We start from the raw sequence: 14,816 nt of genomic DNA, 5'->3' as shown, positions 1-14,816 counted from the left end.
GCGCCGCCCTGAGAAGCCTGTACCCGGCAACCAGGGGCTGGGCCCTGCTCGCCGCAAACAGAGAAAAGCCCGTGCAGCAACGAAGACCCAGCACAGCCAAAAGTAAATAAAACAGAATAAATAAGTACATAAGTAAATAAAAATTTTTTTAAAAGAAAAGCTTTGAACAGCAGAGGGGAATAAGATGGTAGTGGTCTTTGGGATGGGCACTTAGCTTTTGTATGCTTCCTTTTTTCAATCTTTCTCAACTCTGTCATCAGTTTACCAAGATTTACCAAGTTTACAGTTTATCAATATTTCCTTTTTTTCCCTCAATTTCTTTGCCATCAGTCTCTCTGTCCAGCCACACAGTTTTCCCTTCCTGGTCCCGCGTCCTGTCTGTCCGTCCTCCTGGCTTCCTTCCCTCCCGATGCCATCAAGCCTCAGTTTTGCTCTCATCTCAGTTCTCCCTATCAGTTTCCACGTCTATGGACTCAGAATTCTTCCTCACACACCACCGCAAAGTAGACATGTGCCACGTAACCTGTGCTATTGATACACATTCTTTACGCTTTTTCTCGGGCAGATGGAGCAGCAGAAACCTCCCGCCTCTTGGAAAAGCTGCCCCTGTGACTTGATGTGTCAGGAAGCTGCCTGCCCCATCCTGTGGACGGTAGACTCATTCATTCATTGGCCTAACAGATACGGATTAAACACTGCTATACACAGCACTATGTCAAGGCCCAGGGACAGGGAATCCAAAGAAGGGTAAGGTTTATTTCTCTTCTTAGAACTTAAGATAAAGGGGAAAAGACGGACTTGTAAGCAAATAAATTAGGATGCAGTGTGAGAAACGCCCTATAGCCGTGGGAACTCCTGATGAATCCGGGGGATCTCACACACATGGTTTCTTCTCCTCCAACCTCTGCCCGTGTTCCCAGGGGACAGGACAGACGGGGGACAGTTCCCAGACAGGACAGACGGACAGACCCAGGGGCTTTGCGTCGGTGGAACAGACACATGGGCCAATCCTGTCTCGTCTGTGCCAGAATCACCACAATCTGAGGTTTCCATGTTGCAAATAAATGTGCCGAGTGTGGGTACATATTCTTTAGACAAAAAAGGATCAGGATACAGAAAGGCAGTTTAGACCTATGCTTTCAAAAGCGAAAAACCCCACACGTAATTTTGGGGAAAATCCATGGCTGAGGAAATGGGCGTTATGGTGGCAAGGGTGGGGTCTTAAGGGGCAGGGCGCCTCAGGACAGATTACCTACCCAAACATGAAGGAAGGAAGGAAGGAGGATGGGAGGAAGAGAGGTGGGGGAAGGAAGGGAGAAAAGGAGAAAGAAAGAAGGAGCAAGAGAGGAAAATCTGAGGTTGCGATGGATTTAAATCCTATTGACTCTCTTCAATCAAAATTCAGAAGTGTGTTAGGTCATGATCCATTAATGTCTATGGGTTTTTAGCAGTAAATCGTTATCTGAGTAGGAGGAAAACTGCGAGAGCAAGGAGTTAATTCTGCATGGGGATCAGGGCAACTGTCCAAGAAGGCGGTAAGCCCCCAGAGAGCAGCCTGGGTAGGGGCAGCACAGGCGAGGGGGCCCGGGACTCCGCGCAGGGGAGAGGTCCGCCTCCGCCCGCGGACACGCTCAGCCCTTCCCTGGCTCCAGTGGCTTTGGACACCCAGCACAGCACAGCTTCCGTCCCAGGCCAGGTCTCTCCAGGGACCTCAGGACTCCCAGGACCCGGCCCGGACCCGCTTCTTTCCCCGGCTCCCTCCCCCCCGCCACTGAGTTTTCCAAACCGGAAACCAGGGTCCTGGGCTTGGCGTCTGGGTCTCCTTCATCTGCCATCCTTAAGCAGACATCCCAGTCTGTCCAGTTCTGTCCATTCCTATTTCCGTGCACCTGAGTTCCAGCCAAATCATCTCAAGACTGCTTTAACGAGGGAGACCTTTCATGGGCTTCTGCACTGAAAGTCGTCTTTCCAGCCACCTTCCTGGAGCCCTGGAGCTGCAGCGAGCTCTCCCAGCCCACATGTGAGGAGTCCCTCTCATGTCACCCTCAGGATAAACTCCAAACTGGGGAGCAGCTCACTAGAACCATCAGGACCTGAATGCGGCGATCGGGCTGGCCCTTGTCACTGCCCTGCCATGCCCCCCGCCGTTGCCAACAGTACCCAGAGCCCACGCTTGCTCTCTCCCGGGACTTTGCACAAGCGGCCCTCCTGACTGCCTGAACTTGGCTAACTTGTGTTTATCCTTCTAGGTCTCTGCTAGGCATCATCGCCCTAAAGGAAGCCCTTTCTTCCCCCTACTCCCCACCAGATGGGATGTTGACCTTGCCCGTATGTGCTCAGGGAGCCCCCACCTCAGTCCGCCAGCACCACCATCCTGACCCATGAGCCCAGAGCTGGCTTTGAGCGTGGCGATGCTCCTGGGAGCTGATACAGAGCAGATGCGCCGACTCGATGAAGAAAGGAAAGAAGGCGTGAGGGAAGGAAAGGAAAAGACTGGGATGAAAGCACTTCACACTGTTCTTGGTCTCTTTACTTCTTTTCTAAAAGCGAACGTCTTCTTCCTCTCCACCCCCCTTCTGCTCATTAACACTGTAATATGTGGGTTAAAAATATCGATTAGTAATCTAGAGCTGGAGTTACCTTCCTCCTGCTAAAACCAGATTGATTGTGCAGGTAATGAATGATTGTCTAGGACTGAATACTTAACATGATGGAGTTACTCCTTTGAGGGAAAAAAAACAAAACCAGAAATCAGTCACTGTGAACAATATACCACAGTGCTTAAAGGGCTTTCCTGGGGGCGCAGATGGTAAAGAATCTGCCTGCAATGCAGGAGACCTGGGTTTGATCCGTGGGTTGGGAAGGTCCCCTGGAAAAGGGAGTGGCTACCCACTCCAGTATTCTTGTCTGGAGAATTTCTTCCCAGACAGAGGAGCCTGGTGGGCTACAGTCCGTGGGGTCACAAAGAGTCAGATGAGAGTGAATGTGAGGTTACTCCGTCATGTTCGGTGCTTTGCGACCCCATGGACTGTAGCCTACCAGGCTCCTCTGTCCGTGGGATTTTCCAGGCAAGAGCACTGGAGTGGGTTGCCATTTCCTTCTCCAGGGGATCTTCCTGACCCAGGGATCGAACCCAGGTCTCCCGCGTTGTAGGCAGATGCTTTACCATCTGAGCCACGAGGGAAGTCTTAGACAAGAGGTAGCAATTAACAATTTAGTCTCTGAGACACCTGAGTTCAGGCCTCTGTCTGCCATTTGCTGTAACCTTGGGTGAATTATTTGCCCTCTTTGGGTCTTAGTTTTCTTATCTATAAAATGGTATATACTAAGGTATGTAAAGAATTTAGTTCCAAAATTCTTCCAAGTCAGGATTTAATGAATACAATCACGACATCTGTGTAAATCTTCTTGTGAGAAACATTTCAAATCCTGTTCCAGCTTGGGAAAGACACTGTTATCACACTCACTCATGGGTCTTTCATCTAAGTCATAAATGCTCAGTACTAGAACTGTCATAATTAATAAACATGTATGTGTTTCTTATCATCTATTCTACCTATTCTATCATCTGACTAGTCACATCTTTGGGTATCAGACCTTGTTCTATGTTTAAACCTCTATTATTCTGCATCTTCATAGTTGATGCAGCTAAAGTGAAAGTGAAAGTTGCTCAGCCGTCTCTGACTCTTTGCGACTCCATAGACTATACAGTCCTTGGAATTCTCCAGATCCAGAATACTGGAGTATCCCCTTCTCCAGGGGATCTTCCCAACCCAGGGATCAAATCCAGGTCTCCCGCATTGCAGGAGGATTCTTTATCAGTTGAGCCACAACGGAAGCCCCTGATGCAGCTAAACCTCGTCCTAATCAATAGAAAATGTGACCCCTGGGAGTTGGGTGATATAATAAAATCCAAGAGTGGCATTGGCTTTGTGGAGAAAGCCAGGACTTGAATAGTCATGACACAGAGCTCATTAGTTGGGAAGTTAGTGACCCCTCGGATGCTGCGAAAGTGTTAGTCACTCAGTCGTGTCTGACTCTGCGACCCTGTGGACTGTAGCCCGCCAGGCTCCTCTGTCCATGGGATTTCCCAAGTGAGAATACTGGAGTGGGTTGCCATTTCCTTCTCCGGGGGATCTTCCCGACCCAGGGACTGTAGCCAGGTCTCCTGCATTGCAGGCAGATTCCTTACCGTCTGAGCCCCCAGGGAAGCCCTGGTGATGCTGTGATGCTTAGCAGAACATTTGATCCGACCATCGCCTGCTGAAGCAGCCAAAAAAGCCGTGCAGGCTGAGGGGGAACGTGCAGCGGGGGAAAGGGAGCACCTGTAAAGTGTCGGTTTGTATTGGTTGCTTCCTGCAACTTTTAGCCAAGACACGAACTTGGGCTGGAGCTCTCCCTCCCGCCAGCGCAGACGGGTGGGGAAACGCCTTCGCTAAGTGATGTCGCTGCCGGTGGTCAGAATTGACCGAGTCTTACACTTGGGAGTCTTACAGAGGTGAAAAATCCAACACATTGCCCCTCAATTTCTCATGGGGATGGGTTCCAGGACCCCCCTCCCCCAACAAAAATACCAAAATCTGCCGATGCCCAAGTTTTCTTCTATAAGATGGCCTAGTATTTGCATGTAGCCTGTGCCTACCCTCCCATGCACTTCAAATCAACTGTAGATTACTTACAACTCCTACAGCCCCATGTAAATTCTATGCAAATTGTTGCCAGAGTGTGCCAAACTCAAGGTTTTGCTTAACTTTCTGGAATTTTTCACCCGACCGCTGTGATGCCCTAGAGGGGTGGCATGGGGGTGGGTGGAAGGGAGGCTCAAGAGGGCGGTGTACATGTAGATACACTTAGGCATATTTATACACATAGCTGATTCACTTTGTTGTACGGCCGCAACTAACACATTATAAAGCAATTACACTCCAATAAAAAAATATTTTCCCTTCGAGATTGATTGAATCCATGATCCAGAACCTGTGGGTATGGAGGGCTGACAGTGCTACTTGACGCAGACTGAAACGGCAGTCGGTGGCTGCGGGCCCATCCAGCCTTGGCAGGAGAGGGGAAGGTGGCCCCGGGCCTTCTCAGGCGTCTTCCCTGGGACTCGCTTCCAGACAGTGGAACAAGCCCAGCCAGGAAGGTCAGATGGGAAGTGGGGCTTGCATCCCACCCAGCTTTTCTTTCTTGGTTTCTGACAGTCTCAAGGAGAGCCAATGACGACGTGAGAGGAAGGGGCTGGGCAGGGCTTAGGAGCTCCAAATAAAATGAACCATCAGTGACTTCGGGCTTAAAGACTGTTTCTAGACACAGTTCTAGGTTGAGGTAACTCACACTTGGAACCCACTGGAAGCAAACAGGTTGGTGGCTTACTATATTTGGACAGAAGCCCTCAGCTTGGCCAGCAAAAGCTTACAATTGTTCAGCTCTCAAAAGGACCCCTGGGTCTCTGCACCTGCACAAGCAAGAAGTTGGCCGTGGAAACCATACCGCTCCAAAGGAGACCACACCCTCAGTGCTCACGGCTCGGAGACAGCCATGGAGGAAAACGGACATGGAAGAACCTTCTAGAGGGCATGGCCAAAGGTTGTGGGAACAGTGGGCAAGGGATTTTCTTCCACGCTGCTGATTTAAACCTGGGTGTTCTGGCAGGAACTTCAGCAGCCATCTCGTACTCTGAGGATGCGGGCCGCAGAGTGCTGAGGAAGCGTGATGGCATCACTACCAAACCAGCCCTGGATTGCCTATCTCTAGATGTCACTAAATGGAGAACTAAATAAAACTCTATCTTATTTAAACCACTCTATTTTGGGGGTTTTGAATTCCCCCAATGCAGGAAGCTGAATCTCATCATGATTGATAGTCTCTGTGGGATCTGACCAATTGAACTTCAAGAATAAGGAGCAATTGATTAGCGATGTGGATTGGAGGTCTGGTCCACTGATGAGCTGAACTGTTGCTTGGAAGGTTGGAAAGAAGTATAAGTTTCTTCCGATAGCTCTGGAAACTGTCAGGGTTAGACTGAATTAAGATGCAAGCCTGATAAGATTTTCAGGATCAGAAAAGATTCCACAGTGACTTGCCAAATCAGAGTGATTACAGAGCGGACTCCGTGTCTGGCAGAGAGCACCCTGCCCGGCGTGAGACAGAGGGAAGAATCAGGGGTCAGGGCTCGAGTGGGAGCTGCTCTGTCGCCCACTCTCTCTGATCCAGCCCCAATGTACACTGTTATCGAGAACGGGTGTTTCTCATGCCTGGTAATTTAGGAGGACTCATTGGAAAAATAGTCAAATTTACTCTATTCAATTCAGTTCAATGATACCTGCCTTCGATAGGCTTTACGCGGTGCTTCTCAAGCTCCGCCCTCGGGACAGTTTCTACCAGGCGCGTCTCTGCCATGCAGGCTTCCCTGTGCCTCCCAGGATGCTCAGCGGCGTCCCTGGCTCAGCCTTCCGCGTCGGTAACAATGCCCCCACCCCAGTGGTGACAACCAGTGTCCCCAGACATTGCCAGGTGCCCCCTGGGGGTGGAAAGTGTCCCTAGTTGAGAACCATTGGCCAAATAATGATGTTCAACACACTAACTTCATGTCGTTAGCGTGAAGACGACAGAGCCTGCTGCCAGCTGATGTGCTAGGCGGGGAGAAGCTACTAGCTGGTGTCATCAGGAGGCAGGACAGGAGTACATTTTGGTTACCTGTACTGGATGGAAAGTATCCAGAGCCGTAGTGTTTTTTTTCATTTATTTTTATTAGTTGGAGGCTAATTACTTTACAATATTGTAGTGGTTTTTGTCATACATTGACATGAATCAGCCATGGATTTACATGTATTCCCCACCCCGATCCCCCCTCCCACCTCCCTCTCCACCCGATCCCTCTGGGTCTTCCCAGTGCACCAGGCCCGAGCACTTGTCTCATGCATCCAACCTGAGCTGGTGATCTGTTTCACCCTAGATGATATACATGTTTCGATGCTGTTCTCTTGAAACATCCCACCCTCGCCTTCTCCCACAGAGTCCCAAAGTCTGTTCTGTACATCTGTGTCTCTTTTTCTGTTTTGCATATAGGATTATCGTTACCATCTTTCTAAATTCCATATATATGTGTTAGTATCCTGTAATGGTCTTTATCTTTCTGGCTTACTTCACTCTGTATAATGGGCTCCAGTTTCATCCATCTCATTAGAACTGGTTCAAATGAATTCTTTTTAATGGCTGAGTAATATTCCATGGTGTATATGTACCACAGCTTCCTTACCCATTCTTCTGCTGATGGGCATCTAGGTTGCTTCCATGTCCTAGCTATTATAAACAGTGCTGCAATGAACACTGGGGTGCACGTGTCTCTTTCAGATCTGGTTTTCTCGGTGTGTATGCCCAGAAGTGGGATTGCTGGGTCATATGACAGTTCTATTTCCAGTTTTTTAAGAAATCTCCACACTGTTCTCCATAGCGCAGAGCCGTAGTTTTACAGGCACCTAATAAAGGCCACAGGGCTTCCCCAGGGGCTTAATGGGAAAGAACCCACCTGCCAAGCAGCAGATGTGGGTTTGATCCCTGGGTCAGGAAGATCCCCTGAAGAAGGAAATGGCCACCCACTCCAGTATTCTTGCCTGGGAAATCCTATGGACAGAGAAGCCTGGCGGGCTAGAGTCCATGGGGTCACAAAGAGTGGGACATGACTTAGTAACTAAATAGCAACCAATATATATTTCTATCTGTATGTATAGCTAACTATATTTATCTATATCTGAATAGCTATGTTGTATACCTAAAGTTAACACAATATTGTAAATCAACTATATTTCAATACAAAATGATTAACGTGCTTCAAAAAACATATATGAAAATTTAATAGCAATTCTCCTATATTTCCTTCCCATCTGAACTTTGGTATATATCCAGGCCTTGATTTTTATACTTTTACTGCAAAGATTACCTGTAAACAACACTTAGGGTTGCTCTATATTTTTAAGAATGTTTACATAAATGGTATCGTGTTGTATGAGACCATCTGTAACTTTTTTTTTACTCAAAATTATGTATTTTTTTGTGATTTCTGTATGTTGTGACATACAAATCTGGTTAATTTAGTTTGACTTGTGTGTGGTCTTTATTGTATAAATGGGCTATGATTTTATTTACCCATCCTTGTACAGGTGGACATTTGGGCAGATTCTGGTTAATTTCTGTTGTGAAGTAATGCCTCAGTAAGCATCTTTGTATGTCTCTTTGCACCCACATGCAATTGTGTCTTCAGAAATAGAATTATTGGACCGGAAACTGTGCCTATTTTTAACCTTACTAGATTGCTGCCAAATTGTTCTCAAAGTGATTGGATCAGTTAATATTCCAAGGAACAGTGCAAAGAACCTATTTTCTACACAATCCTCTCCAACACTTGGTATTACTGAAGTTTTAAGTTTTTTTCTAATATTATGAGAGTGAAACGTTTGTGTGATCTCCAAAGTCCATGCTGCTTCCCATGTGGCATGATGCTGTTACAGAAGGCCATGCGCAAAGGAACATAATACTTTATTTTTCAAGAAAATTTCCGGCATCCTTAGTGAGGGTATCACTTATCTCTAAGGATATGCTTGAATGGAGATTCTGAGGTTAACTCATTTTTCTTCCAGTGGGGAAGGAAGTCTTGGAAGTTCTGGTCCACTATGGTGCAGGATCCTCCAAGCCTTATGTGGCCTGAAGCAACAATGGTAAGTAACCTAACCTCACCTGGACTGGGAGTAAAAGTGAAGTGATATGGCCTCAGCCATCACTGATTCCTGGGATTTTATCTATATATTTAGGATTTTCCTTCTCCCTTTTGCTGCCCAGTTGTTTTCTGGAGGTGGGTATGGTGAATCAAGAACAAAAACAAGGAAGAGGGGTACTGAAAACTCCAAAACAGCTGTATGAAGCGTGTTATTGTTTTTCTCATTGATTTATAAGGTTGCTGCATAATAGAAGACTATTAGCTACTTTATGGTAATTTTTATTGCAAATATTTCTTCATGTTTGCCACTTTTCTCTTTTAGCTTCATCTGTGATATCACCATGTTTGACATACCGTTTTGCATAATCAAACCTACCTTCCCCATCATTTCTTTTATTAATTTTATGCTTAGAAAGCCCTCACTAGCCTTGGACCAGTTAAAATCACATCTGGTTTCCTTCAGAAAAACTTTTCAGGTGTTCTTTAAAATTTGTTTCCATTATATAAACAAAACATATTTTATTGTTATTATTTTTCGGATAGTACAAAAGAATTTAGCAAGAATAGTAATTCCCTGCCCCTCTTTCCAGCCTCCCATCTCCACTCCTCAGAGCAAATCCATGTTAACAGTTTCTTGGGTATTGATTCCAGTGTATTTTCACGAATGTAGGAGAGAAAATGAATTCACAGCAGCAGGTCATTCAGGGCACTTTCTCTGTTGTCTCAGAGTTGCATGTTTCAAAGCTGAGGACTATTGGTTTCAAATTTTTCTCCAGTCTGCAGGGAGCCACAGGCTTCTCTAAGAGGCCACCACACTGGCCATGTAGCCGCTCCCCTCTCCCCTTGCTGACCTACAAGCGGAGGCAGGAGGGCTGTCGGGGGAGGGTTCCTGGGACAAGGAGTCTTCCAGGGTGGGGTTCTTAATCCAGAGTCCTCAGGGATTTGTGGGTAGAGTTCACGGTGTCCATGAACACACATGGCGAAAATCAGCTCAGTTCAGTCGCTCAGTCGTGTCTGACTCTTTGTGACCCCATGGACTGCAGCGCGCCAGGCCTCCCTGTCCATCACCAACTCCCAGAGCCTACTCAAACTCATGTCCATCATGTCAGAGATGCCATCCAACCATCTGATCCTCTGTCGTCCCCTTCTCCTCCTGCCTTCAATTTTTCCCAGCATCAGGGGCTTTTCCAATGAGTCAGTTCTTGCATCAGGTGGCGGCCAAAGGACTGGAGTTTCAGCTTCAGCATCAGTCCTTCCAATGAACATTCAGGACTGATTTCCTTTAGGATGGACTGATTGGATCTCCTTGCAGTCCAAGGAACCCTCAAGAGTCTTTTCCAACACCACAGTTCCGGCGCTCAGCTTTCTTTACGGTCCATCTCTCGCATCCATACGTGACTTCTGGAAAAACTATAACTTTGACTAGACGGACCTTTGTTGGCAAAGTAATGTCTCTGCTTTTTAATACATTGTCTTGGTTTTTGCGTTTTTGCTTCGTCCGTCCACAAAGCCCTGCGGGGTAAGCGGCAGCAGGGGTCGGGGAGAGAAGTGCCAGGCCGAAGCAGCCTCCATCTCCTCCCAGACGACCCTCGGGCCACAGGTCCCCGAGATGGACGCATCTCCTTGAACGGACATGAAGTCCGTCTTCAGCTTAGCCTGGCCTGACTTTTAAAAACCAGAAGTAGAATCTAATGACCAGAACGAGGCTGCTTTTTCACAACCAGAGACTAAGGCTCTGTGTGCTCAGCCCGAGGGGTCAAGAAAAGACGAGGAGGGAAGATTTGAAGGCAGTGAGTGAAAAAAAAATCGTCATTCCGCATACTCCCTGCCAGTGTAGACACCCATCTGTGCTGGTATTCTGTACTCGTGAATCCCTTTCTTCCTTTTTTTCCCCTTTGAACAGAACTGACATTTTTTACTTACCTCTCTGAGTCAAATGTATCTTTGCAGTTTCATTTTTTGAAACTGTCACTCTTTAACGCCAGTGGGACCTTGCCATGCTGTGGACCAGGGATGGGTAGAGGGTAGCGCGCCTTCTCCCGGAAGTCAGGCGTCCCCGCTGACCGAGGCAGGCCCACGCAGGCCCTGCATGCCTACCTTGCAGGCGTCCCTGGGAGGGAGCGGCTCTTCCTTCCCAGGCTGGTCGGGCTCTGGTGGGCTGCGGCTCGCCAGGCTGCTGCTGAGGCCCTGGGGGAGAGAAGGACGGACAAAGCGGTTGGGTGGGGACACCCACTGTTTATGCAGAATCTGTACCAGAGCAGGACTAGGAGGAGAGGGGGCAGGGCGCAACCTTTCAAAGAAGGACACCTCCACTGTGGATGCGACTAACCAGTTAGAACTGATTAGGTCCAACATGGCAGAAGACTCATTTTCCAGTGCATCTTGGGCCTCATTATACACTCTCTGTAGAACACGGGCTAAATCACACGCCCACAGGTGCCAAGGCCCACCATAAAAGGCCAAGCAGTGGGCAATGGCCTGAACCCTGGAAATCCCTGCCCCTTCCCCCAAATAGCTGGAATGATTCTCCTACTCATTAGCCTCAGAAATGACTCAGTCCATGAAAACCACCCCCCACCCCATATTTCAGGGCCCCTCGCCTTCTGAGATGGCCCACCCTCTGTCTGTGGCGTGTTTCTCTCTGAATAAATCCACCTGCGACCTGTCACTGCCTCTCACTGAATTCTTCCTGCAATGAGCTATCAGGAACCTGAGTTTCATTAAATCCTGAGGTCAGGTGTGTGATACCAATTAAAAGACAGTCGGGGGGAGGAGGGGGTGGAAAGACAGTGAGTCTGGGCTTCCCTTGTGGATCAGTGGTAACGAATCTGCCTGCTAACGCAGGAGACATGGGTTTGATCCCTGATTCGGGAAGATCCCACGGGCTGCAGAGTAACCAAGCCCGTGCACCACAATTATCGAGCCTGTGCCCGAGAGCCGGGGCCACAGCTACCCTGCTGCAACCGGGGAAGCCCGTGTGCCCTAGGGCCCCTGCGAGGCAGCAGGAGAAGCCGCGACGAGGAGGCTGAGCACCGCGGCAAGGAGCAGCCCCTGCTTGCTGCAACTAGACAGAAGGCCTCGCAGCAAGGAAGATCCAGCACAGCCATAGACACATAAATAATAAAAATATCCTTTAAAAAAGACGGTGGGTCCGAGTCCCCGTCTGGGTTGTGGGTTTCAGGGCTGCGAGGCAGGCCTGGCAAGACCCCCTGGCTACGGGCCCCGGTCTGGACCACGGAGGAGGGTGGCTCTCTTAGACGGCCAAGGCTGATGACTGGGGGGGTAGGAAGACCTGCTGAGGCTTTGGAGAGTGTGAGGACGCTCCCAAGACCCCGTCTCCCCACCTGTAGGGTCCGGGTCCTCCACACCTTCCCCGCCCTGTCTCCTATTCCACCCGTGTTCCCCAGCTGCCAACCCCCAATCCAACCCCAGCCTGTGTCTTTCTGATCACTTACTTTCATTCTTTCATTTTCCTTCTCTGTCTTCCATCTTTTCCCCTTCCTTTTGCTTATTTCACACTTTCTCTCTCCTCATTTTTCTGTTACCTTTTAATTTAACGCAAAATGGTACTGAGCATTTTCTCTCCACTTTAAACCAAACTTACATATTCCTTGAAAAATTATTATATGTTTAACATTTTTGTCATGTAGTACTTCACGCATACTAGAGGATATAAAATAAAATGGCCCCCTTGTGTTTGATACCCCATAGAAATAACCATGAGCATCTCCCTTCCTCCCATTCACAGCCGATCACAACTTTGAATTTCTTATATGTTAACTTTTGCAGGAGGCAATATTCCAAGAAATGTTTTGTGAATCTGGGATGGAAGGACGGTGGGCAGAAGGAACTGTAATCAAAGTTCTCCTTCTGGGAACCCTCCTACACTGCTGGTGGGAATGCAAATTGGTGCAGCTGCTAGGGAAAACAGTATGGAGGATCTTTAAAAAACTAAAAATAGAGCTACTGTATGATCTAGCAATCCCACTCCTGGGCATACATCTGGAAAACTCTAATTCAAAAAGATACAAGCAACCCAATGTTCCCTGGAGAAGGAAATGGCAACTCACTCCAGTATTCTTGCCTGGAGAATTTCATTCATGGACAGAAGAACCTGGCGGGCTATAGTCCGCGGGGTCACAGTCAGACACGACTGAATGACTAACACTGCTAATGTTCATAGCAGCACTGTTTACAGTAGTCAAGACACAGAAGCAACGTACGTGTCCATCAACAGATGACTGGCTTGAGAGAGTGTGGTGTATGGATGCACAATGGAGTACTACTCGGCCTTCAAAAAGAACAGAATATTACCGTTTGTGGCAACATGGATGGGCCTAGAGATCAGAGACTAAGTGAAGTAACGCGAAGACAAATATTCTATCACTGGTATATATATGGAATCTAAAGAACAGAAATGAATCTATATACAAACAAAATAGAAACAGGCTCACAGGCATAAAAAAACAAACTTATGGCCAAAAGGGAGAGGCAGGTGGGGTGAAGAATAAATTAGGAGTAGTGCGGGGTTAACAGATACATGCTGCTATCTATACAGTAGGTAAGCAACAAGGATTTCCCATACAGCACAGGGAACTATATCCAGTATCTTATATAAAAGCCTATAAGGGAAAAGAATCTGAGAAAAAATATATAACTGGATCACTTTGCTGTATACGTGAAACTAACACGATATTATTAAATCAACTGTTTCAGTAAACCAACCAACGAGCAAACAAGAAATCTCAAAACCCCATTCTGCTCACAAAGCGCGCGCCTTAGAGGCAGGCCTGACCGGCTCCCTGGAATTCTCACCATTTGAATTAGGTCACGGTGACTCCCTTGAAGGCATGCTGGTGGTTAGAAGAGTCTAACGCCCTGGCACCCTTTACTACCGTAGAAAGAATTTATGCCTTAACTGCTCCTAAAGATGAAGACAGGATGGGAGTTTTGTGATTTAGCAACACTTCATGTCAAGAGACCTGAGGGCTTTAGGGAACTACAGGATTTGCTGAAGCCAAAAGTGTGAGGTGGTTTTGGAAAGGACAAGCGCCGTCCAGACTGTGGAACGGAAAGTGTGGCATTCCACACGGGACACCAGCTCTGCTGTGCTCATAGCTGAACGTCCTGGTCGGACGACCAAAGTCACACTTGGCCCGCGCCCAAGTGTGAACACATGGTGAGGAGAAAACGCTTCTGTCCCAGGTAACTGCACCATTCCAAACATCTGCAGCACAGTTTCTGGAAACGTCCTTCCAGTATATTTGCCGAACAGAACCTGAACAGGAGGAAGGGCAGTGAACCTGCGCAGGGAGGCAGGCGGCCAGGATGGGCCGGGGAGAGAGGGGCTTAACTGCAGCGGCAGGGAGGGAGCCCAGCTCCAGCGTCCCTTCAGAGAAGACCATGCGGGCTCTTGTGGCTGGTGGGGGCTGGGGGCAGACCTGCAGAGCTGATGCGGAGAGGAGGTGTGTGCAGACACCAACTGGGTTTTGCAGGGTTCGGTTCCCGAAGTGGCTCCTCACTCCCAGCTTCTCTCCATCCCCATCCGTCAAGGTCCTCGAGACACTAAGATCTTTGAGGTCAGAAAACCTGGGCCTCTTTGTCCCTCCCTCTCGGGACAGACGCAGTGTAGACGCAGGATGGCTGACTCGCCTGTCTGTAGGGAACCGATGCTATCCATGTCCCTGACTCATCACTTTCAGCCCCTGTGTCTTCCATCCGCTTAGAAACCTCAAAGCTGACTTGCTGAGCAGGAAGACATTTGGTGCCACTACTGAAACCACGAAGCTCTGTCTCCCCAAGCACTCCCTTCTCTCACTTGGGACCATACACGTTACATTATCTGGTCACAGAGCCTCAGAAAAACACAAAAATAGGTTTCCGTGATCAGACACTTTTAATCATCTCAGGCTGGGTTCCCTCTGCCATCTAGAAGTCACCTTGACCATTTCCCAGACTCCTGAGGTTTACTCTAAAATGACTTAGTCAAACATCATCAGAAAAATACACCTGCTGGAAGACAGTCACCTGATGCCTTTGGAACAGAGAAGAAGCTTTGGGATCTTTGGATGTTTCAGGTCACCTACATCACCGCCTCTAGCCT

At 48.2% G+C, this 14,816-nt stretch overlaps 1 protein-coding gene across 1 annotated transcript in view; it reads right to left on the bottom strand.

The window, feature by feature from the left end:
* CDYL (chromodomain Y like) overlaps positions 1-14,816 on the bottom strand; it is a 149,248-nt gene that overhangs the window by 122,773 nt on the left and 11,659 nt on the right. The window contains exon 3 of the mRNA XM_070456986.1: positions 10,811-10,900. Coding sequence (XP_070313087.1) covers positions 10,811-10,900 — 90 coding nt within the window. The remainder of the gene's footprint in view (positions 1-10,810; positions 10,901-14,816) is intronic.

The sequence above is a fragment of the Odocoileus virginianus genome, chromosome 27 (genome assembly GCF_023699985.2).
Source record: "Odocoileus virginianus isolate 20LAN1187 ecotype Illinois chromosome 27, Ovbor_1.2, whole genome shotgun sequence".
Classification (NCBI taxonomy): domain Eukaryota; kingdom Metazoa; phylum Chordata; class Mammalia; order Artiodactyla; family Cervidae; genus Odocoileus; species Odocoileus virginianus.
Note: the sequence above shows the minus strand (reverse complement) of the source record. Positions and strands in the feature narration are given on the sequence as shown.